Source organism: Anabas testudineus, chromosome 8 (genome assembly GCF_900324465.2).
Source record: "Anabas testudineus chromosome 8, fAnaTes1.2, whole genome shotgun sequence".
Taxonomy (NCBI): Eukaryota; Metazoa; Chordata; class Actinopteri; order Anabantiformes; family Anabantidae; genus Anabas; species Anabas testudineus.
In genome coordinates, this window is record NC_046617.1 from 19290836 (window position 1) to 19316867 (window position 26032).

At 40.8% G+C, this 26032-nt stretch overlaps 1 protein-coding gene across 1 annotated transcript in view; it reads left to right on the top strand.

The window, feature by feature from the left end:
- The first annotated feature begins 3906 nt into the window (after positions 1-3906).
- LOC113152902 (meiosis inhibitor protein 1) overlaps positions 3907-26032 on the top strand; it is a 54711-nt gene continuing 32585 nt past the window's right edge. Inside the window, exons 1-15 of the mRNA XM_026346425.1 lie at positions 3907-4358; positions 5267-5390; positions 7244-7294; positions 8287-8360; positions 9213-9318; positions 13436-13645; positions 15704-15879; positions 16537-16651; positions 16960-17079; positions 17617-17716; positions 21521-21655; positions 22665-22779; positions 23371-23462; positions 23658-23805; positions 24219-24330. Of these exons, the coding sequence (XP_026202210.1) occupies positions 4215-4358; positions 5267-5390; positions 7244-7294; positions 8287-8360; positions 9213-9318; positions 13436-13645; positions 15704-15879; positions 16537-16651; positions 16960-17079; positions 17617-17716; positions 21521-21655; positions 22665-22779; positions 23371-23462; positions 23658-23805; positions 24219-24330 (1822 nt within the window). The 5' untranslated portion in view covers positions 3907-4214. The remainder of the gene's footprint in view (positions 4359-5266; positions 5391-7243; positions 7295-8286; positions 8361-9212; positions 9319-13435; positions 13646-15703; positions 15880-16536; positions 16652-16959; positions 17080-17616; positions 17717-21520; positions 21656-22664; positions 22780-23370; positions 23463-23657; positions 23806-24218; positions 24331-26032) is intronic.

Below are 26032 nucleotides of genomic sequence, written 5' to 3' on the forward strand. Positions count from 1 at the left end.
CTGTGAAGTAGGAGACTTTTTTTGAACACACAAGTTAAAAGTGAACAATATTTACAATCACAGATCAACAATTCCCCTCCCTGAACTGCCACCTTACTGTGGTGGAGGGGTTTGCGTGCCCGAATGACCCTAGGAGCTATGTTGCCGGGGGCTTAAGCCCCTGGTAGGGTCTCCCAAGGCAAACAGGTCCTAGGCGACGGGCCAGACTAAGAGCAGTTCATAAACCCCTTATGACGAGTGAAAGATCAAGGTCGGATACGTCGCCCGGATTGGCGTCACCGGGGCCCCACCCTGGAGCCAGGCCTGGGGTTGGGGCACGTAGACGAGCGCCTGGTGGCTGGGATCTCTCCCACGGGACCCGGCCGGGCGCAGCCCGAAGGAGCGACGTGGGACCGCCTTCCCGTAGGCTCACCACCCGCAGGAAGGCGCATAAGGGGTCGGTGCAGTGTGGATTGGGTGGCAGCCGTGTGGAGGTGCCTCGACAACCCAATCCCTGGACAAAGAATCTGGCAATTGGGACATGGAATGTCACCTCACTGGGTGGAAAGGAGCCTGAACTTGTGTTGGAGGTTGAGCGGTACCGGCTAGAGATAGTCGGGCTCACTTCCACACACAGTCTGGGCTCTGGAACACAACTCCTTGAGAGAGGTTGGACTCTCTTCTACTCTGGAGTTGCCCATGGTGAGAGGCGGCGGGCAGGGGTGGGCTTGCTTATAGCCCCCCAGCTCAGCTGCCATGTGTTGGAGTTTTCCCCGGTGGACGAGAGAGTTGTTTCCCTGCGCCTTCGGGTAGGGGATAGGTCTCTCACCGTTGTTTGTGCCTACGGGCCAAATAGCGGTGTAGAGTACCCAGCTTTCATAGGGTCTCTGGAAGGGGTACTGGAAGGTGCTCCGACTGGGGACTCTGTCGTCCTACTGGGGGATTTCAACGCCCACGTGGGCAATGACAGTGATACCTGGAGGGGCGTGATTGGGAGGAACGGCCTCCCTGATCTGAACCCGAGTGGTGTTTTGTTATTGGACTTCTGTGCTAGTCACAGCTTGTCCATAACGAACACCATGTTCAAGCATAAGGGTGTCCATCAGTGCACGTGGCACCAGGACACCCTAGGTCGGAGGTCTATGATCGACTTTGTGGTTGTGTCATCTGACCTCCGACCATATGTCTTGGACACTCGGGTGAAGAGAGGGGCTGAGCTGTCAACTGATCACCACCTGGTGGTAAGTTGGATCCGATGGCGGAGGAGGGAGCGGGATAGACCTGGCAGACCCAAACGTATTGTGAGGGTCTGTTGGGAACGTCTGGTGGAACCCTCTGTCAGAGAGGTCTTCAACTCCCACCTCCGGGAGAGCTACAATCAGGTCCCGAGGGAGTCTGGAGACATTGAGTCCGAGTGGACCATGTTTTCCACCTCCATTGTCAATGCGGCTGTTCGGAGCTGTGGCCGTAGGGTCTCTGGTGCCTGTCGTGGCGGCAATCCCCGAACCCGGTGGTGGACACCGGAAGTAAGGGAAGCCGTCAAGCTGAAGAAGGAGTCTTATCAGGCCTGGTTGGCCTGTGGGACTCCTGATGCAGCTGATGGGTATCGGCAGGCCAAACGTGCCGCAGCCCGCGCGGTCGCAGAGGCAAAAACTCGGACCTGGGAAAAGTTCGGCGAGGCCATGGAGGAGGACTATCGGTCTGCCTCAAGGAAATTCTGGCAAACCGTCCGGCGCCTCAGAAGGGGAAAGCAGTTTCCCGCCAACACTGTTTACAGTGGAGGTGGGGAGTTGCTGACTTCGACTGGGGACGTTGTAGGACGGTGGAAGGAATACTTTGAGGATCTCCTCAACCCCGTTGACACGGCTTCTGTTGAGGAAGCAGAGGCTGGGGACTCGGAGGTTGATTCGTCCATTTCCCTGGTTGAAGTCACCGAGGTAGTCAGTAAGCTCCTCGGTGGCAAGGCACCAGGGGTGGATGAAATTCGCCCCGAGTACCTTAAGTCTCTGGATGTTGTAGGGCTGTCTTGGCTGACACGCCTTTGCAGCATCGCGTGGAGATCGGGGACAGTACCTCTGGACTGGCAGACCGGGGTGGTGGTTCCTCTTTTTATAAAGGGGGACCGGAGGGTGTGTTCCAACTATAGGGGGATCACACTCCTCAGCCTCCCTGGGAAAGTCTATTCCAGAGTGCTGGAGAGGAGAGTTAGGCCGCTAGTCGAACCTCGGATCCAGGAGGAACAATGCGGTTTTCGTCCTGGCCGTGGAACACTGGACCAGCTCCATACTCTCGCTAGGGTGCTCGAGGGTTCATGGGAGTTCGCCCATCCAGTCTACATGTGTTTTGTAGACTTGGAGAAGGCGTTTGACCGTGTCCCTCGTGGCATCCTGTGGGGGGTACTCCGGGAATACGGGATTCGGGACCCTTTGTTAAGGGCCATTCGGTCCTTGTATGACCGGAGTAGGAGCTTGGTTCGCATTGCCGGTAGTAAGTCAGACTTGTTCCCGGTGCATGTTGGACTCCGACAGGGCTGCCCTTTGTCACCGATCCTGTTCATTACCTTTATGGACAGGATTTCTAGGTGCAGCCAGGGGTCGGAGGGAATCCGGTTTGGGAATCACAGGATTTCATCTCTGCTTTTTGCAGATGATGTTGTCCTGTTGGCTTCATCAGACCGGGACCTCCAGCAGGCACTGGGGCGGTTTGCAGCCGAGTGTGAAGGGGCTGGGATGAGAATCAGCACCTCCAAGTCCGAGGCCATGGTTCTCAACCGGAAAAAGGTGGCTTGCACCCTCCAGGTTGGGGGGGAGATCCTCCCTCAAGTGGAGGAGTTTAAGTATCTTGGGGTCTTGTTCACGAGTGAGGGAAATAGGGAGCGTGAGATTGACAGACGGATTGGTGCATCGGCAGCAGTAATGCGGTCGGTGTACCGGTCCGTCGTGGTGAAAAAGGAGCTGAGCCGAAAGGCAAAGCTCTCGATTTACCGGTCAGTCTACGTTCCTACCCTCACCTATGGTCATGAGCTTTGGGTCATGACCGAAAGGACAAGGTCGCGGATACAAGCGGCCGAAATGAGTTTCCTCCGCAGAGTGGCTGGGCGCACCCTTAGAGATAGGGTGAGGAGCTCAGTCACCCGGGAGGAGCTCGGAGTAGAGCCGCTGCTCCTCTGCATCGAGAGGGGCCAGTTGAGGTGGCTTGGGCATCTGTTTCGGATGCCCCCGGGACGCCTCGTAGGGGAGGTTTTCCGGTCCTGTCCCACCGGGAGGAGGCCCCGGGGAAGACCCAGGACACGCTGGAGGGACTATGTCTCTCGGCTGGCCTGGGAACGCCTCGGTGTCCCCCCGGAAGAGCTGGAGGAGGTGTCTAGGGAGAGGGAAGTCTGGGCATCTCTGCTAAAGCTGCTCCCCCCGCGACCCGGCCCCGGATAAGCGGAAGAAAATGGATGGAGATCAACAATTTTTCACATGATGCCTTTAAATAAATTTTTATACCCAGTATTTCATTCAAATGAGAATGTTTTTTGAAATGTCTTAATGCATGACTGGAGGGGACCTTTAAGGAAAAGAAAAGCACTCACACAGGCCTTATATCATTTGGAAAAGACCTTGGCCTTTGTCTCTTCAGTATTGTATTAGTATTATGTCTGAGATAATTTATTTCAACATAACATAGCTATAAAGTGTTTCAGGACATTCAAATATTCTTACAGAATTGTTTTTATCTAAAAATAACAATTTACAAGTGTGCCTGTAATAATGTTAAGTTCACTTTCTGTTTTTTACAACCAACATAAAACAAGTTTAACCATGTTAATAATGAGCTGTTTCATATTTCAGTGTTTACTGGACTCCACATTATGTTAATGTAGTTTAGTTAAATAAAGTTTTGATTCAAAAGTGAGCGTAGGATAATTGCGTCATTCACCCTTTAGCTCAGGGCTAACATTGCATAGATATAATTTGCGACACAATTGATCAGTCTGATAGTTATTTCGCTGAATTGTATCTATGGTTTTATTGGATTGTCGGTAAAACCTTTAAACAAAACTTGAAAAAGAAAACGAAGACGTAAAGTTTGTTTTTGTGGAGAAGAAAGGTCAAGCTTCTGGTTAGCTAAAGTTAGCTTAATGTTAGCTTCTAGTAACTAGCTAACTCTTTAACTCAACTGTCGGAGTGGCTATTTTAAAAAAAAGAAATTTTAATTTTTCGTTTGTTTCAACAGGTGATACGACCAAAATGACGAGCGGAAATATTGTGTATGACAAGATTCATTTCAGACATGACCCAAAATGGAGCGGCCGCTTGGGGCCTGCAGAGGGGGGCGGGCTGCTGCTCTGTGTGGCCTGTGCCATCGAAATGATTGAGAGTGAAGATGTTTCGGTGAGAGATGTACTGTGTGATGAACAATATTTCTTATTAACGGCTTATTGAGCCATGCTTAAACAAAACAAAAAAAGCTTTTGTCCAAACAAAATTAATTTCTTACTATTGGATAGTAGTGTTAAGTTGTACAAAAGTCTGGGACCACATGGTAAATATGTCATATTTTCATGTAAACCTGGAAATAATCATTTTTGTTTAAGGAGAGGAGGGACACAGTCATATATCATGTAAAATAAAAGCACTTAGTTATGATTTTGTGCTGTTTCTTGGTCATAAGTCAAAGTGAAGCAAATTCGTGACATTTACCTTGTTAACTCCTTTGTAAAGGTCAGATCTCCATTTCCACTGAAGCCCATGCTTAGATGACACTGAGGTGGATTTAATCTACTCATGAGAGGCTTGTAAGCCTTTTTTTATTAAAATATTAATGAACATTGTGATAGTGGGAGACATGGCAACATAACAAAGTGAAAGTTTTAGTGTTGGTCAAATATGAATCTCACTGTCAAATTATGATTATAGTCAAAGTTTCTAAGGGGGCCGTGCATGGTACATACACTTTGTGGAAACTAGATCCGTTTTATCTAAAATAAAAACAAAAGACTAAAATTAGAAAAAACAAGGTTGTCTAGTAGTCATCTCATATGATAAGTACAGTAGCTGTAAAACAATCTTCAAGAAGGAAAAATATTTGATATGGGCTTTTAGACACAGGTGCTCATCTTCTGATCTCTCAATTTTGGACCCAATTTTTGTCGTGTTACCTTGCATCTTTACAGTCTCTGATACTTGTTGGAATTTGTCAGAAAATATTTATGGCAAAAGCATTATCTTATTAATTTCCCCAGATGCATTGGCTTTATTTACCCTCCCATATCTCTCTGTCTCGCTCTGTTTCTGTACAGTCAGTGAGGAAGTCTTTTGCCTTGTCTGGTATTAGCGGAGTGCTGAAGTGTTCCCCAGGGGCTTTACGAGAGCTGCTCCAGCAGGACCACAGAGTCTCCATGCGTTTTATAACTTCTCTACTAGGTGAGAAATAGTGGTATATACAGTAAAACATGCAATTAAGATATGAAGGAAGGACTGGAAGGTCACTTATTATTTACAAAACACAAAATGCTCACTAAGAGCGAGCAGTGCACAGATTCTCCATTTGCTACAGACCGTTTCTAATCAGCAGTAATTGTTCTAGACGTCTCATGGGTGAATTCAGTTGTATAACCTTCACTCCACTGGTCCACACTTGTGCTAGTGCTGCAGTCACATCACTGCTTTTCTGCAAGGTCACAATGAACACATTAGATATGATCACATTATCTGAACAACAAGAAACAGAAATATTCAACATGTTCTGCATAATGTAGTTATTTTGTTGTATTAAAAACACTATTCACATAGATAATAGACTTGACCTGCAGTTAAATGATTTTCTTTTTTGTAGTAGGCATAATCACAGTGTTCAGTGGTAACCAATACAATGATTTGCTGATGACCCTTTCATAACAACTGCATTACATCTCATGTGGCATAGCTGTATTATCTAACCAGCACAATCTCTAAAAGCATGTCGGCACACTTTTTATTTCTAAAAAGTTAAGATAACATTGTAGACGAATGCCTTGAAATACTAGACATTGATACCTTTAACATAAAAAGGCACAAAACTCTGCTTAAAAATTGGAAGTGAAGGAAACTTAACCTGATAACCTTTAAGATAAACTGACTGTTATTGTTTGCTCTTGTTTACTGTATACTTTTATTATCTGCTGTTTGTAGAATCAGACAATGTTTCAGTATAAACTTCATCAGCTCTACACCAGCTAATAAAAAACAGTGACTAATGACATCTATGCACATAATGAATTGGTACCCGTTTCTTTATCTTGAATGTGTACAAAGTCATCAATATTGTGAGAGCAGGGAATAGCACTGGTGAGCTAGTTTATGAAATTCTTACACAGTGCCATTGTTTTAATTATACCACTATGGGTTTATATAGTACCACAGCATCAGAGGATATTACTGATATTTCATCTTCACTGGGCAAATTTCAGTCAGTTATTGCAGCATAAAGAGTTAGGCGTACATCATTTGAGCTCTAATCAAATTAGTGAAATGAGAGGATATGTGGTCAAATGTTAAGCTGTAAAAGATCTGACCAATATGACAAGACATTAAAAGAGCCATTACAGTCCAGTGCTTGTGGGATGGTCTGCTAAACTGAGCTGCCACTGAGAGCGTAATCCCATCTAAAATTTACCTTTCATGTCCCTTCATACACATTATCATTTTTACATGCTTGCAGGTTAGTATTTAAAGAGGCACCATCATTACCTGCACACATAGGTCATTATATTGTTATTTTTACTTGTTTTGGAAATCTAGAAAAAGTGTCCAAGATTAAGCAGATGCCACACAGGTTCTAATAGGGTATAAAGTGTGCGGGATGAGTAGTTAGAATTAACAGATTTAGTGTGTTTTGTACTGGAACTCTACATTGTCAAGGTGTAATACTAAGTATAATAATAAAGTATTATACTTTGACTTTTATATTTATACTTCATTTTTCTTGTCCTAAATGAGGTTTACCAAAATGTTTTACAAAATAAAAGACAAAACTAAAACTGCATCATTTGATTCATCATATGAAAAAATACATCAATGGAGTAAGAAAATAAAAATATATTGCATCCAATGTATATGGATGTATGCAAAATATGTTTATAAACAACAAAATGGAGAGTAATAAATGAATGGAAAAAATCTTTAAGAGCCCCCAGAAGCCACCGAAGGTCTAAAACTGGAAGACACCTCTACACATGACAATGTATTTGTGAAGTTGGGCCTGTAAATCTGACTTATTATTACTGTTCTCACCCTAGGGATGCTTCACGTTGTGAAGGAACCAGCCTTATTGGAAAAGGTTGACCAAGGTGAAGTGATGTGTCTTTGTAATTTGGATAATGCAGCACACATAAACACACAAATACACATCTTATTCCTATTGCACTCACACAAACATAGATGTAGACTTTCTATGCAGTAATATTCCAGACTGCAAACACAGGCTACGTGTCTCTATTTCTCAACAGTGTTTTTCTTTCATACAAACTCTCTTGGTGACTGTGACATTGCTCATTGTTGGTAACTAAGGTGATCTTACGCCACAACTCCACAGTCCCAGTTTCTAAATGTAAAATTTTTAAAGGCCTTGACCTTACTTCACATCTTAAAAGTCTTTCACTGCTGCACTATACACGTCTTAAGTACCTATTTCATTTTGTATATAATGATCAGTTAGGCAGCTTTTTCAGATTTCTTTTATCAGTTTTTAGTACTCAGCCCGGTTTTTCTCACTGAAGCTAAATATTTGAAAATGCAAAAATATTTTTAACAAATGACAGAATGATTTTATGGTAGCTGTCTTAGAATGCCTTAGGGACCACTTTGCTGTATTACTTAGTAGAGTGCTTGAAATTTGACACTGCTTCTGCTCTTTGCACATAAAGAGTGTGAAGAACACATTTTAAACCTTGTTGGAGCTCTATAAATAATGCAGTCATCATATCTGTGTGTGAGGACAAACAAAGGAGGAGAAAGAAATCTCCAGAAGTTTTCTAACTTTAGCTGAGAAGCCATATAAAGCACTTAACTAAGTAAGAGCTTTGGTTTAGCTGGATATTGCAATAAAATCAGCTCTTATGTTAATTGACTGCTGGCAGCATATAATGACATCAGAACTTGTCCATGAGCCATTTACGTACAACACATTGACACAGTTGCTTACAAGATCCTAAAAGACACAAAGAGAGTGAGAGAGAAGTGGGATCTATGTTTATTTAATGAATATTTCTCTGTGTTATTTGTTTAATGTGAGTGTCTGTGTACATGCATTCATGTTATGTGTATGATTATGCATTGTCAGTGCTGGTTCAGCTGCTTGTAGAGCTTCAGAGTGAGGTGTCATTTCACTTTGTCTTGGATGAGATTCACAGGCAGGTGAGAATAACACATTCATAGATGTACTGAATTGAGAAACATTTCCGCTCATCTACACATGCAGACAGGAACACACTCAACATATTAAACTATGTAACCAGCAACTTAATCCTCTCTAGGTTGTTTAGTAACAGGCAGTGAGCTTGTTTCCCTCTTGCTGGTATTTTGTCATGTATGGTGGAGGCAGTAGTGGAAAGGACTGATTCAGTAGCGATAATGCTGGTGGAAAGTAGTAAAGCTGTGTACACTGATAATGCTACAGATGTATACCACCAGGAAGAGGTGCTGACAAGTATCATTTACATTACTAGAATAGAGCCTGATTAGAACTAGAAAGAAAACATATTTAGAAACCTCCTTTGTGAACACAGATTTTAATTTTATGTGAACGAGTGCTGGAAAAAGAAATAGGTTTATATCATAATTTGTGAAAAAGATTGAATTACAGGCTTGTGCAGTGAGCTCTAAAGTATAGGTGCGTTGTTGTAGTTATAGCTGGATTTTTGTCAACATAATGTAAAATGAAAGCCATGAATATCACTGTTTCACGCCTGCCTTACTGCTACAGCTGCCCTGGAGAGGTGATTTGGACAATTCTAAATCATAAGCAGGAGTGTGACGGTGTCAAGCTTTAGCTTGAGGACATGTGATGTTAGTCAATTTTACCGTTTGTCGTATCTGTTCCCTGTTGTATGACTTGCTCATTACTGTTTACAATGCCTGTGAATGTCTCTGTGTAGTATAAAATCATACTGACCTTGAGCAATTTTTCATTTTTATCCACACAAGCTCTTTTACACTGTTGAATGCTTGTTTGGCTTTGGATTTTTAATCTGTGTATCTGCTGTGTAGCTGAGTGACCAGCTCAGTGTGAAGAGTTTCCAGCCCACATTCACCTTCCTGGGGAGCATGGTGGAAGCAGTCCCCAAAGTGGCTCACAGCCTGGTGACTCAGTATGGTGAGACACTGCAGCCGACACTCAATCACACCTCACAGCTGGCAATGGTGTACAAGGGAGTATGTTTTCATGTGAATTTTTATTTTTATCGTTAGCTGGCAATTTTGGTTCATATGAAGATGTACCAGTAATTGTTGTTTCCAAATATATGAGGCCACCATAGTGTCAACATTGTTATTAGGGGGGTGGGTGATAAACAGTTGTACATGTTGTCAACCTTAATACTTTTCTCAGAATGTGATATATACTATAACCTTACCCAGCCTCACAAACTCCATTACATGATACTTGGCAAGAGACATAGTGCCAATGTGCAAAGTAGCAAAGAGGAATTTTATTCATTGATTTACACCCCAGGAAAAGTAGCACCAGGCATTTGTATGTTAGAGTTGAGAAATACACATTCCAAAATGATCAGTAATTGGTGCATTTTCCTTGATCTCCAAAAAAGGAGACTCATTATACCATTTGCTTATATATGATTGTAATATTGTCCATGATAACTAAATTCTGCAGCTCTAGTCATATAGCGGGGAGATTATTTTGGAAGTGTCTACAAAACAAAAAAGCTTTGAGTCAGGTTGTTTTAAGATAGATTTAATAACGAAGTGGCACTGGATCAGGTCAGGTCATATCTCAGATGGCTCATCATACTGTCACACCTCTAAAAAATTAAATCAGTACAGTGCTGATTTATCTCGAATGCTGATATCCAGGAATATTAGTGTGCACAGAAATGGTTACTAGTTCTGTGTCCACCTTTGAATTAGTCATCCCCGTGCAGTTCCCTTCTCCACTCCTACTGGTGCTGAGAAATGACAAAAATGCCACAAAACTGTATTTTTTATATCCTTTCCTTTAAACTTTCTCAATTCAATCTCTCTAGCTGTTATGACCTTTTCAATTACGCTCCAGCTGCATTGATATAACTGTGCTCTGTCCGTACTTAAAATTCTCCCTGTATAACCAATCCCATGCCAGCACCTGCTGAAAATAAAAAAAGCTGAAAGAGTCACAAATACATGTTCAGTCAACCTTTCCCCTGAAATTCCCCATTTATATGTATATATTTTTGTGTACAGTTCTGCAGGGTAGGGAGGAAGACATATAATGTACTTCACCAGCTCTCCTGCACACAACTGTGCTGATTTAATCTTTGCCACAACCACCTATCTTTCTTTGAAGTGCCTGAAAAATGATGCCACTCTATCTAATGTGTCCTGTTAATGAGCAGTGTGAGCCTGTGTTGCTGTGTGTCTTTTTAAGCAACAGAGTGAGCTTTATGACAATTGCAGAGGCATCATAGTTATTCTACCATGGTATGTGTGTCCACCTCCCATGTATTTTCATGAGTTTTACAAGCTCCCCTGAGTTAGTGGTGTGCTGCGGTGATGCTGATTCTAGACTGACTGTGTGTGTCTGTCTGTGTCCTGTCACTCAGCAAGTCTCTGTGGGGCTGTTTGGACTAACAACAACAGCATGGCAGTAACAACATGAGTCCAAAGCAACCAATGCATTTCACTCTTTCTCTGACTCACTGTCTGTCTGTCTGTCTGTCTGTCTGTCTGTCTGTCTGTCTGTCTGTCTGCCTAATGACAATACCTGATTAACCCATCTGTTTTTCTCACAGCTTTGATTTCCTCTGCTAGAACCCTTCTTTTATTCTCTCTCGCTCTTTTCCCCTCCTTCTCTCAATTTTGCATTACTGTTGTTTTACTCCCCTAGGTCCTAACAAAGGAATGGATACAGACAGAATGAGGGAGCGGTGATGAAGGATGAAGCATTAATGACTTAATGATAGTGGAAGGGAGGGAAGAAAGGGCCTGTGATACAACTACACATTAATGCACCATTTTGGTTTATGAGTCTGTACTTTCAACTTCATTTCACTTCAGACATTTGAAAGAAGTTACATACAAAAAAGCTAATATTTTTGCCCTTTGGCAGTATTTATCTGGTTGGGCCAAACTATGTTGTATATGTGGGAATCATAGAAGCCAGAGAAGGGTAGAAAAGGGTTTAGTTAAGCAGGGTGAAGCACGGAGTGAAAAACAACAAGAAGAGAAATACTGTAGAAAGCAGATCAGAAGATGAGCAGAGAGTGCACATCTTCACAGTGGCAACAGAAAAACAGTAAACAAGAGAAAACAGAAATTAGCCTTTCATTTTATATGGCAAAAGAACAAAAGCTGTTGAATCTTTTATTTTAGTGCTCATGTGTGTCTGTCTCTGTGTTTGTATGTATGCATCGTAAAATGTAGTGTAAAGCACTAAGGCTTTTATTTGTTGTTGTTTTTTGTTCACTACTTTTATATTTAGTTCCTTCCATTTCATTCCTCTGTTTGTGGAGGTTTTAACCCCCTACCTCCTCATCTCCCTCTTCACCATCTTCTTCTCTCTTCATACCTGGCTCTCATCTTGGCCACCTCATATATTTAGGTTTAATCAAACATGTCTGGGAGCCTCTCCTGCCTCACATGGGTTTTGATCTGCTTCACAGAGCAGCTGGGCTTCAGCCTGGCTCTCATACCCTGTCATCTCTTTCTTCTTTCCTATCTCTCCACCACTCTTTGAGTCTCTGCTCTTCTGTCTTCTTTCACCTCAAGTGCTGCCCGGCACTTTAACGCTGTTTATTCTTCTGTTCTCAAAGTCACTCCTCTATACTTACAGTACTTGCTTCTCTTCTCTTGCCACCTGTATGTATCTCTCTCACTTTCCAACATGTGCATATTTATTCTTCAGACTTTCTGCACTTTAATATTTTGATTATGGCCACATTAATGCAGTCGTTTGGTTATTATAGCTGTCACTCAAGCATTTAAACACTTCAACAATCTTGTATTAAAATTCGTCAACACAAAGGCCATAAATTAGCTATTAGCTCACTGAGTGACAGTAGATGGATGATGTATGAGAATCAGTGTGTTTTTATATCATTCCTTCATTACACATACACACAATTTTCTGCTATTCTTGCTTTCATTCACTGTATAATGGTATTTACTTAAAATAGATTGTAGTGTAGTGTAATATTTTCTATATTGCAATGATGTTACTCACTCATCAAGCATACTATATTATCTTCTTCTGATGCAATTTTTTCCATTATGAAGTAAGGGATCTCAGTGGATGTTTTACAGAGAGAGTAATTATTTTGAATAAATTATAAAACCGGGGCCTCAAGGGCCGTGATTGGGAATGTGTTGTCTGCCATTTTGACTTTAAGTATTCACATTTGATTATTACAGCTTGCTGAAGTAATTCAAGTCAGATGTGCAAATGCACATAAATATGCTCTTGTATGCACTGCTGTAACATGCATGTCACACTGTCACTCTTCTTTTCCTTCTGTCTCTCTGCCACCATCACCATTTTTGTGACTATCAGTGCATCGCTCTCCCTCCCTGTACTGTATACCTTCTTCCCCCTGTGGGTTTCCTTCCTCTATCAATTCAGCCTTTCTGTCACTACCTGCCTCTTCTTATCTCTCTCCTTTGCACCATCAGTCTCTCCATGAGTATCTCTATGTCCTCTGTCTTTCTTCTTCCCTTTGGGAATCTGAATCATACTGTACTCTCTCTGTCAGACAGCGTACTTGGAAGCCTCTAACTCCTGCCTGCTGCGCAGAAAGAAAAAAAATCCTGTCTTACTTTAGTATATATTTTAAATCATTTCTACTCACCCTCTTTACCCAGCTGCCATTTTGCTGCACTCTGTCCTCAATAGCCAATCTTCAGTTTCATCTTCATGGCAGTGTTCTCCAGTGTTGGCTCTACAATTTTCTGTCATTGCTAAAGAGTCTTATAAAGTGAAACTCAGCACTTAGTTCCCAGCTGCTCCTCTTTTATGTTGTTATCTTGTTTCTCTTCTTGTAGTCTGTTTGTCTATGCTTCTCTCTCACAATATATTATTTTTATCTTTCATCTTTATCAGTCTTGTTTCTTTTTCTCTCACCCCTTTACACACACACAAATCTTTGCCATATACTGTACTTGATCAGTTTAATTTGATTGTAATTTATTTAAATATTGTCGTCGTACCACCCCAACCATCCTCTTCTTCTCCTTTGTATTAATTGTGTATTGATATGTGTGTGTCCTCTCTCCCTGTCTCCTAGTGCCCTTGCTGAAGCATTTATGCTCAGCCTTGCTTTACCCAGATGAAACACTGAAGGCTTCAGTCCTGTATGTGTGGATCAAACTGTTTGGGACAGCTGGGGGCTTGGCAGCACAGTCATTGCCAACTGCCATCAGGGACAGAGTGTGTATCCTGTTGCTGCAGACCTTGGCCGATGCCAGCGCCCCACAGCTCATCAATAACAGCATTGGTGAGAAAATATCAGTCGGTTTAATACCTTTGCTGTCAGGAGCAATGCCAGAATATATTCTCATTTGTCCTGACTCAAAATATTCTTCTTTGAATTGAACATGGCTTTGATGGTTTCATGGCTACATCTGTCTAGAGTGTGTTCTGTGATTTTTAAAACCAGGGAAACAAATTCTTTCAAAATAAAGGTAAAAATAACATTGAGGGCATTATTAGCTGTCTAGATGAAAAAGTGCATATATCATTGGCCTCATTTAAGTTTATTAGGCTCTACATAGCCAAAGTGAGATTGAGATGCTATCATCTAAAGGTTTGAAATCAAGTATTAAAAAACTAGTTGCAAATCAAGATAAGAATTTTGAGCAGCTGCTTTACTGACTACCTATTTTGGAGTTGTCATGTACAGAACATGTAGCCTCTCTCCCAGCTGCCTGGGAGAGAAATAGGGTAAGGATGGCAATTATGTTGTTTCGCATCCATCCAGAATCTATTTAAGAGTGAGGCTAGATAGAGAAAAAGGAAGGATTATATGAGATGAAAGAGTGTTACTATCTTGTACGAGTTTTGAGTTATAGGGATAATGAGGTCGGAAGCGTGTGCTTTGGTGATAACCAGAAAGGAGGTCTGTGGTGGGTGCATAGGAGTTATTGAAAGGGAATATAGTCATTACCCTATAGAAAGTTGATGATATTATATCACTGTAATGCCTTTTGAGAAAAGCACAATGCATTATGGGCTTAGAATAGAGGTCCAAGGTTGGTGTATTTCAGTTTTTAGAGCAAATAAATTGGAACAGTTACTGTTGTTGTTTTTGTAATTTTAAATCGATTTAATCACCACCCCCGGTGAGAACAACATTAAGAAGGAATTAAGCAGGATTACCATAATAACGTGTTTCAAAACATTTGAAACAAAAGAAAATGTGTTTTTCTTCATGCTTTTTTCTTGCACTCATGTTTTGTGTTTTATTACTTTCTTTCCAGATGGCTAGAATGGAAATGATTATCATAGCTTATTCATGCTATGCTTTGGCAAGTTGAATTTTTGCATTTATATCTTCTTCACAGATTTTGAAGATTGTCTCCAGCACAGATGTTTTTTATCATTGCAGAAGTAGTCTTATATTCATGAGCCTGTCATCTAATCCTTTATCAGTGGTGGTATCTGAACCAGACCAATATGTCAGTAGGAAAACAAAGTGATACTGTGTATTTACAGTTTAAATCTAATACCAGATATTCACAAACATCAAAAACCAAAGAACTTTACGCTTTGTAATGCATATTGCATCTTTCACCATGTGCCGTTTAAAGACTTGGTACTTATGTCTACCAACCGGCCACAACATTAAACATAATTACAGGTAAAGAGAATAACTCTTTAATAGATTTTCATATTACAATGGCACCTGTCAGGGGGGCGGGATATATTATGCGTCAAGTGAAGAATTTAAGGACCAAATTGCGATGGCTGGGTGACTGGATGAGGAGAACTCCATGGACTCCTGTGGCATCTTCCCAGTATACAGAAGCCAGTACCTACAAAAAGTGGTTCAATGAAGGACAATCTGTGACAGGATCATGGGTGTCCAAGGCTCACTGGTGGACATGGGGGTAGTTCATCTGGTCCGAGAGTTCTCCGGCTAACCCCCTGTCTACTGCCAAATAGCACCTACAATGAGTATGTGAGAGTCAAAACTAGATCCCGAAGGAAGGTGACCTGGTTTGATAATTCACATTTTCTTTTACACCATGTGTAGCCAAATCTGTGTGCATTTGTAAGTGGGGAAGGGATGACACCAGGATATACTATGGGAGTCCATGGAGGCCCCACCTCACAAGTTGACATCTTGCTGCCAAACACCAGAGGACACCTTATTAAGTTGTGTGGAGTCCATGCCTCTTTCGGTCACAGCTAATTAAGCAGCAGTGAGGGATCTACACAATATGAGTTAGATGTTATTAACGTTGTGAGTGTTTATTATTCAATTTGTAAAATGTTGAACATATATGCGTATGTCAGCCAATATTGTTTTCACACTGTGTGTTTCATCTGTTAGGCCTGCTGTGTCTGTTAGTGCAGCTGGAAGAAGCAGTGTCAGTTCTAATGAACAGCCCCGGCAATCAGATCATGTGCGATGAGAACCAGAACAGCCACACCAACAGTAGCCAGATCCTAAGCCAAAACCAAGAGCAACAACCCTCTGACCACCCTCTGCCTCTCATACTGAAAAAGGTCTCTGTCCAAACATCCTGCTGCTACCCCAAGACCTGCATTCTGACACTGACGATAATCATAACAAGAAGTTCTAATCCCGGATTAATGTGTCTTTGAATAGGGATTCAAGGGGTTTTAGCCAGGACAAATATTTGTGCTTCATGTCTGGGAAATCAATGTGTAGATTACATCTAGTCAGATTTTCTCAGTGATGACTTGCATTACAAAACCCAGCTTGTGACGTTAGTAGCCTTTTTGTAGATCGCCAGTGTGAGATAAGCAATAAGAATCACCAACATCTAAATAATCTTCCAAAACATAAACAAATATGTTGTCTTTGGGATCTGTACAAAGATTTTGTAATTGTAGTTGATGTTTATCCTCACAATGAATGAGTGCATGAATAAACCAATGAATCTTTGGCTTCAAATTACATCAAACTAACAACAGATTTACTGAAGATGAGAGTCAGACAGTCGGAAAAATATTACTTCATCCCTTGCTGTCATCAGCAAGCTGGAAGTGTTAAAGAAACTATAATTGATCTGCTTTGATTGTATCTCAAATAGTCACAGTTTGCGGTGTAAACACTGTGTAAGCACTGCACCGTATTTGAATGATGTGTCTTAAGTTGGTTGGTTGGCCCTCAGAAAATTCATATAATGTGTCCTTCAGTTGCTGCTGAGTGGTGATGAAATGCTGCAGGTGACCAGTGCTCAGTGTATTGCATCCATCTTGGTTCATTCTCCCAGTCAGTACAGCACTCCCTTCATAAAGGCTGATGTACCTGGTACTACCACTCATACACACACAAGCTGTTGCCTTCTGTGATTTATTTTCTGCTTTCACTTTGACTCTACCTTGTCTGTTGGTATTGCTTTATTCACTGCACTTATCTGTTCTTCACTGTGGTGGTTCTGTTTGTGTTTCCCTCTTGTCCCAGCAGCTAAATATGCATGGAAACACTACATCCTTTTTTAAAGATTTGTAAGCTGTTTTTGAATAGCAACATTATTTGTTGTTCTGTCTTTATTGCTTTATTAGTTTAGCCCCTCTAACAAGCCGCTTCATATCCTCCATCTCTCCTTTACTTTATAGAGTTTCTGTTCGACCGTTTGGCAAGCAGTAGTAGTGATGTGCTGTTGTCGTCTGTCTATACATGTTTGGTGTTACTGACCGAAGACCCACTGTTCTTCTCCCAGTGTCACTCTGTGTATGGTAAGAAAGCTAAGACAGATAAGAAAACACTGTTGGTGTGTGTGTATCTAGTGTGTTGTTCAAAGTTGGGTTACATGATTTATCTGCAAACATATCTGAAAATAAGATAATTGATGCAAAGGTAGGTGTGAAACTCCTACCTTTGATACCTTTGTAGATTTACAGAAAAGTTACAGACCTAATTTACCAGTACGGGGTATCTGGCTTAATAACTCATTGTGCTATTAGACTCTTGCTCTAATTCATTATAAACATGAGCTTATTACAGCAGATTCTGTGTAGCAGTAAATTAGAAAGTTGTTCTGCTGCAGTGGTTTGTTTGACATGCATGACTGTGTGTGTTGGTGTCTTTGTGCTTAGTGGATGTACAATATTTATGAGCATGTCAGTCATTTTAATGCAACAAGAGGGTCTAGCCTGTAGCATAGTAGTCAGTCACATCACTGTCACAACTTTGGCATTGAGCAGAACTGGAAAAATGTGTGTGCTTGGTTGAGATAGGTCTGCCTGCTCACTATTTCTTTGACTTTGTGCTAGGTATTGAGTCCCTTGTGCGCAGTCTGAAGGAGGCTCTGCGGCTGACCAACCCAGCAGTGCAGAAACAAGGTCTGCTGCTTCTTACTGAGATACTGGAAAGGTGAGACTGATCTGTTTTTTGTTTTCCTTTCCTTTGAGGCATTTCAGTGCCAACTTTATTACACTGTACTGGACGTGTCTGGACGTGTGTATATCTTTTCACAATGACTAAAGAGTACTAAATGACTACACTTGAGCATTTCTACTTTAATAGAGCACTGTCATATTATTGGAGAGTAGACACAGCAATTATGATTTAATTAAGGCACCTTAGTTAGCTGCAACTTTTTGACACTGTCATCAAAGGGTCCATTTGACTTTCAGAGGTAAATGGTGTTGCAACTAGCATATGTATTTTAGAGGATTGCTCAGCTAAATCACAAGACACACTTGAGAGTGTAGTTATCGAGTTACGTGATACCTAATGAGACAAAGACATGAATTTCGGAAGAAGCATGCCTGCCAGTTATAGTCCACAGGCATTAAAGTAAATAGATTTAATTGGAAAATGTTTTCAGCTGATATTTATATGCTGCTTTTTTGTATCATTATTTATAATATACAGTATACACTATAGAAATACTGCATGTAAGATATATGGCATACATATGTTTGGCATAATTCAAGATTTAAAAGAAGGAACAATGTTAAGTGTTTGTTGAACCATTGACTCAGTGGTATTATTACAAGATACACTGATCAGCCACAACATTAACACCACCTGCTGGTTTTACATTGTGGTTTACAGCAGTGAGCATGGGAAAATGTAATTCTGTCCATGACCGACAAAAAACAGGGTTCATCGCAACAGTGTGTATGAGGAGGGATCATCCTCACCCCGTGCACATAAACATCTCTTAACTGTAACACACCCTTCACAGAAATGAAATACACAAATAAAAATGTATTATGCACATCTGTGTGCTCACAAAGTGTGTGTTTGCAACTTCTCCTACACAAACAGGCATAAAGTATTGTTAATTTGGGCAAGTTTAATTAGATTTAAATTAACTGTCTACTAACTTGTACATGAAAATAGGTCATGAGCTAGTAAAACACTGTCATAGCAAGGTTGACATAATTGTAATAGCAAGGTTCACTTGTCACATGTTAATGATATAAGAGATTTCAGATGTCGAGGGTCATTTGTTCCTTGAATGGAACTGTAAAAAAATAGAGTGCTGAACAAATTAAAATGTATGTGTGAGAGAGAGAAAGAGATCTTTGCCAAATTTAGTCAGTAACATTTCTCTCACAGTGCATGTGTGTGTTTAGGTTACTTAGCGTGTGTGTATATAATTGTGGCTGCATTTTGATAGCGACAGCTGGGGGCTTTAAGGTTTGGTGTTGTTCATCCATCACAAACTGATTTAGTGGTTAAAGGTCACTGTGACCTCCTGTGTCATGTGATATCACATGAAGGCCTTGAAGGAATGTCATCAAATTGGGCACAATCTTCTACTTGGACTTGAGGATGAAATGGTAACATTTTGGACGTCAAAGTTCAAGGTCAAGGTCACTGACCTCCAGTCTGTCCCATTCTTATGAAGGCGATATCACAGCAACAGCCTGTGGGAGTTTCTTCTTACTTCTGCGTCCAATTAAACTCAAGGAATTTGCAAGTCTGGTCAGACATGCATGTAAACTACAATGTCATTGGTAGGTGGAGGGATACAATTGTAATGTCTAGCCTGTGTGTTCTTGCCAATAGCTATGCACCTGTGTGTGTGTGTGTGTGTGTGTGTGTGTGTGTGTGTGTGTGTGTGTGTGTGTGTGTGTGTGTGTGTGTGTGTGTGTGTGTGTGTGTACTTGTTTACTTTTTTTTGCCTTGGGAGTGAGGACATTTTGGGAAAGTAAGGAGACTGTGACCAGTCCTCACTCTCTGATAAACACAGCCCTTTTCAAATCCAGAAAAAAATTTGAGTAGGAACACTTCCACAACTGACAGGGAAGAACAGAACAAACGGAACAACATTGTCATTCCATATGTTGCAAGAGTGTGTGAACAACTGATGGGAATTTTCAACAAGCACAGCATCCCTGAACATTTCAAGAAGAGAAACACACTGAGGCAGAAACTGGTCCAAGGACACTAACAGAGCAATATAGTATATTTTGGTTCAGTGCAGTGAAGAATGTACAGACTTGCACATAGAGACTAAACAACAGGGTCAAAACAGAAGAGCCAGCTCCTCAGGACAGTCCGTGTTTAAGTTAGGCTTAGAAGACAGGGTGAGTTTAAGCATGTGTGTGTTTGTGTGCACCTTTAAGTGTGCATTACAATATTAGGATGTTTGTGTTGTGCCAAAAGTCTGCAGCTGTTTGATGTCATGGACCATAGACATGCACCACTTTGCAGTGCTAATATTGTACGTCAGCACCATTTGTTTAAAAATAAAAGAAAGAAAATAAGAGTGTGTGTGTGTAGGTGAGTGAAACAGAGAGAGGGTAGGTTCACTCAGTCAGTGGTGGTATTGGCAAAACAAGAAAGACAGGAAAATGAACAGACTGTCAGCTTTTTGATTAGTTTTTGTTGTGTCAGAAACCCACATCAGCAAAAAAATTACTGAAAGGCCTCTCCCTGTCATACTGAATAATCCTGGAGATCCAAAGTACAGACATTTTTTTCTGTCTTGATATTTAATTATTTGCTTACAACACAGATTCTAGTAGTATTAATCATAGATGGTTCAGGATCTGTGCCTCCGGCTGCTAGGCTACAATTTAACACCAGCTCTGACAGCCTGCACAGTTTTTGTTCTTTAAGCTCTGTGCTGGAGTTACAGAGCCCACATTAATGTGTAATGTCTGCTTCAGTTTGAGTAAGTTTCCATCAACATACAAATAACTGCATGTGAGATATACCCCCTTTAACATACATTCTCCAAATCACAAGGGTTAAAAAGCTATTGGGCAACTACTGAATATTTGTTGGTCAGTTGGGTTTTGTTTCAGTGTCAGTTCATGCACAAAATATCTTACACATAGCTCATGATTGATTTAGAGTTGCTATTTAGATATAGAGTATAGAGTTGACCGGGCAACTGAAGAAGACAATAGTAAGCCTTGGGGCTTACTATTGGCTGTGTGTGTGTTCTCTATATCTGCATGTTTACTTGTCAGCAATAAAGAGAAAACTTCATGACCAGAGCCTTTAATTTACCACAGCATACAAGCACTGCTTCATCTTAAAGAACTGAAAGGCCAGGTTCCAGTTCAGAAATAACAAACTGAGTTCTGTGAACTGATGAAACAAAAATCAACTTATGTCAAAATCATGAAAGTGTGGAGAGAGAAAAAATAAAGAGCCCTGAACCCAAAGCACCACCTCATCTGTCAAACACAGTGCTGGTTCTGTTCTAGTTTGTGTAGGTGCCAATTGAAGTGACACACTTGACATTTATTGATGATTTCAATTCTGATGGAAAAAAACAGGGTGAATACAGGGTTTATGAGAGCATTTCGTGAGCTCAGCAGAAAACATCACCACTCACGCGATAATATTTCATCAAGCAAAACAACTATCCTAAGCATACCAAATCGCCCAAGTCAACCAGCCAACCGGCTTTTTAGCAAAAGCGCATGCTGTTGTCTCCTGGTAGAAGACTTCAGACTTGCACTTAAAGGCTTTTCCACAAAAGATTGAGTTTGATTATTTTGTGTGACTTCATTTGTATCTGTCCAATTACTTTTGAACTCCACATCTTTGGAAATCTTTCTATTCTTTCTATTTCATGTAAACCTACTCAGATAAAAGTTGAGACTGTAAAGAATTTGTACCTGTCCAGACACAGTACTTGTACTCATCCATTGTGAATGAATGTACTATCATTTTTATGTGTGTGTTTGTGTGTTGTTGTTACAGGCAGCCCCCAAGTGTACGTTTGTTCCCCAGTGGTCCAGGGTTTGCAGCCGCTACAGAAGCTGTGAAAGTTGGAGTGTCATCCTCCTGTCTACTTGTAGCTACACAGGCTGCTAGTGCTGCTTCTGCCCTTTTTAGGTAGACACAAAAACATACTGTGGATAAATGAGTCACATATTGTCAAGCACACTGGTGAAGTAAGTGGATTTTTAACTTTTTAGTGTTGATTGTTGCTGAAATATTTAAATGCTTTTTCCATAACCCATCTCGACATGCAAGTCATGTAGGACTATGTTAGGGAAGTGAAGTTGAACTGGCGAACAGACATAACACCCCATTATACACCCGTTACACACATATCACATATCTCTTGAATTAAAATAAAACAACAATCCTGATATTAATCCCAGGGTGATGTTTAAAAACAATGAAGAATGCAGACATACTCAGTGATCCTCCCCTCCTTCTCCCTTTACTGCTGACGTGATTCACTGCTGGGCATGTACAGTAAGTAGATGGAAGAGGCAGGTTTGAGAGCGTGGGAGAGATGCTGTGTCAGATGTATTCCACCAGAACGTGTTCAGTTATTAAATTATGTGAAAAAAATTAGGCTAAAGGTTTAGCGGCAGCTGTTGTTTTGCTGTATTCATAGCAATTAGCGATTCGCCAGCAAAGTCACAGACCGTGTGCATAGCTGACATTGCTGTTTATGCATGTTTATAGAGTGTGATGGGTGTTTTAGATACTTTTTCTTTCTACTTTTGTTTTGTATACAGTAAGAAGCATAGACCCTGTCAGCCTTAGTGTCTTGCTCCTTCTCCTGCCTGCTGTTCGCCCTGTGTGGAGGACAGGAGCTCAGCCCTCAGTGTCAGACACAGAGGCAGACAGTGGACAAACTGCATAATACACACATTTTACGTCTGCTAATCTATGTCAGGGTACTCTTTAAGTGCAAATACAATACTGAAAATCAGTCTGCATATACTGAGAGTCACAAATAGTCTTTCATACACAAGAAAATGGGTACATTAAAAGGAATTTTTGTTTATATATATATATATATATATATATATATACTTTGACGGCCCTAGTATTTAAGATGATTTGTTCATATGTACTAACATCGTCCTCTGTCTGAATTCTGAAGGTTGAACCACCAATCCAGACCAGTCCAGTACAGGGAGATGGAAGGATTGGTAGAGGTCATTACAAACAGATTATCTGAGCTGCCGCTGCCCTCCCCTGCTAATCAGAGAAGCTCTGTGAGTTAGTTAGTTTTTCTTTATGTTTTGTCTACAGTTATGAAACAAGGATACGAGATACATAAAAATTAGAAAATTGTGGTGAACAGAACTGTCTGTGCTATACATCTACTGCGTTTGTTAAAACTGTTTCTGTGGTTATCAGTGGCTGTTCCAGTGACAAAACAGACACTGTTACAGTACATCTGCCTTTTTATGTCACACAAAATATACGAATGTGTGACCTAGATGTTTTATTGAGGGGAATTAATTCTTCCTTAAAGGAATAAATGTCCTTCTGCATGCATTCACATTCGAATTTAATATGCAAAGAAATCCTCCAGTTGCACTGAAAAATGATACAGATTCAAGGCTAATATTCAAAAAATGTTAATGAATATAATGTTGATGTTCACTGAAGAAACAGAAGGAAGTGTTTCTCAAGGTCAGTCTTAATGGACTTTTAGATAAGATAAGTTTTTTTAGATAAGTTTTAATGATTTCTTGAACAAATCTTTCAGTTGATGTGTCTTGATGAGACGATAAGACAGCTTTCTTTGCCATGTGATTAGATGTGTTTTTGTTTTACATCTCTCTCTGTTTATTCTCCAGGGGAGTCTGAAGAGGTCAGACACCAGCAGCCAGGCTTCAGTGGCAGAAGGTTTTCTCCTTCAGGCCATTATCTGTATTCAGGCTGCTTGCAGGTCAGCACATGTTGAAGAAGTTAAATTAGATATATTAAGTGTTAATTTGTGAAGATAAGTGGAGTCAAAGAACAAAATGATTCTGTCCACCAGCAGAAAAGATAACTGCATGTAACAGAGTCATATCTTTGTCTGTCTGCCTGTCTCTGTCATTTTCAACCTGTATGTGTATTTATTTATGCCTGTGTGTCTAAGGTTGGCTGAGGACTGTGCATCAGAGCCTGTTCTGAGGGAGAACACATTCACAGCTCCATCTAAACGCTGCCATGCTCAGGACTCACTGGAGTGTCTTTGTCACTGTCTGCTGCGGTGCTGTGATTCCGTCTGGATACCCACCGTCACTGTGAGAGACAGACACACTCAAACGCGCAGAAGCACATATTTGATTCATCATCTTCTCATCTTAACCTTCTATCTCCCTGTCACAGGCACTTGTAGCCAAACTCTTGAGAAAATGATCTTGCAGTTCCCATCATCTCTATTCTGAGAAACGGGTCACACTGATTATTATGTTCTGTGTGGCAGAGCCTCTAAATGACTGTATTAATAAGCACAGCCATACAGGCTCTGTCTTCATTTGTTTTATGTAAACATGGGCGTTAGAGCCTATCGATCAGTGCCTCAGCTGTAGTGCTAGCAATTGTTTCATGTGATTTTTTTCCAGAGTTGGTATTTAGGCTGAAAATCAATCAGTCAAGAAAAAATGTTTTGTATTTTGGTCATTTATTACAATTTTCTGTGTGTTTGTGTGTGTAGAGAATGTGTGAGCGTGCACTCATTGCTCAGATACTGCAGTACTTCTACTCCATCTTATCCTCCCAGTTCACCCTCCTTCCATCTTTTATGCCTGTCTTTGCAAAGAAATTAGGTGAGTTGGATAACACCACAACCTCAAATCATCAATTATACTGTGCATACTGTCTACTTGTTGATGCTGTATGTTGTCTCATTTGCACTGACTCGCATTGCTGGGCTTGTTGTGATGAGCTAGTCACGATCTTATACATATTCCGCATTAACTATTCAGCTTTGACTACTGCAGTAGAGTCTTTTGTCCTCTAGACGAGACAGCAGGCTGACAGTCCCTGTAATATTATTTTAGAAAGAAAAATATCATAAACTCATTATTCAGTAGCTGTAACACAACCAATGTTGCTTCATGATATGACAAGTTAAACTAATCCAGATTTGATTAAAGCCATGATAAAGTTTTCAGAGAGATAACAACAACAACAACAAATCCACAGCCACGATCCTCACACCGCAGTGGAGTTGTTTTTTTGATGCTTACAAAATTAGATAAATGAATCATCACTTAAGAGAAACAAATATCAAGAATTCATAGTGGACACATTTTCCTATTTTAAGATGATAGATCTGAAGCTTCTCTTCCAATTTGTTCATCTGATGGCTCTTAGTTATGAGATGAAATTTAAAAGATAACGTTCTGTTAAACTGTGCTACTATTCATGATGGCATTAACTGTCATGGCAGACTGATATAATGGGGACAGTCCACACACAGCTCCTGTTTTTATTGTCTTGTTACTGCTGTGTTGGCACATACTGGTACTGGTCTTGCCAGCATCATATAGCACAATCCTCACACCGCAGTGGAGTTGCCAACCAGACAGAAGAAATTACCAGACATATTTCTGAAAAGCTTACGTTCTGATACAGATTTGCTAATGAAGCATGTTGCTCACAATACATTCAACTGAAATCTAACTAACTAAACAAGCGTTAACAGGTGCAATTTGACTATAAAGCTCATTCCAGCCAAGTGAATTGGTTTATTGTCATTATCACATAATGTTTCTGTAGAGTAATGTTAAACTAAACTCCACAATTGCGCAGTTTAAAATTAATTCTGCTGTCATCAAAAAGGGGCATAAATACCTAAATGTTGACTAAATTTGCTATCACTGTAGGGGGAAAACTGAGCAATCTGTCCATAACTGGCTGTCCACACTGCAAACCTCAATTATTGACAGGAAACGTGTTGCCTCGGGCATCTAGACAAGCCTGTGTGGTGGCTCTAAAAAGAATCATAAGCTTTATATGTGTGCTGCCAGCAGTTAACAAAGCAGAACCATTTTCTGCAGATATGACTGAGAAGTTCTTGGCATAGGTCCACAAGAGAGTGAGTTAGTAGACTCAAATTAAAACTTCCCTGTAATAAGTAATGGGTCCTCTCTGTCACTGCAGCACCGAAACAGCCAAGATGTTAAGTGCAGCTTTACAGTATATGGTAGGGTTTTCCCCATACAGTTAGCCAAGTGATGAGTATTTTTAGAATATCGTTTGTAGGGGAATGTATCCTGAAAACTAATGATTAAAAGACTGAAATACAAAGCCATGGGGATTATTGGCCCATGAACAGTCTAGGAAATGCAAGATAAGAAGATCAGTTGCCAGAAGGGACAGTATTGTTTGATTCAGGTGCACCAAAATTGGATTTGCATTTATTTATTTTTTAGTGCTTTAAACTGATTATATTGTTAGTTTATCATTGCTGTTGAGTACATGTACCTTTATTTTGTACAACATGCTTCATAGCATTTGCTATTT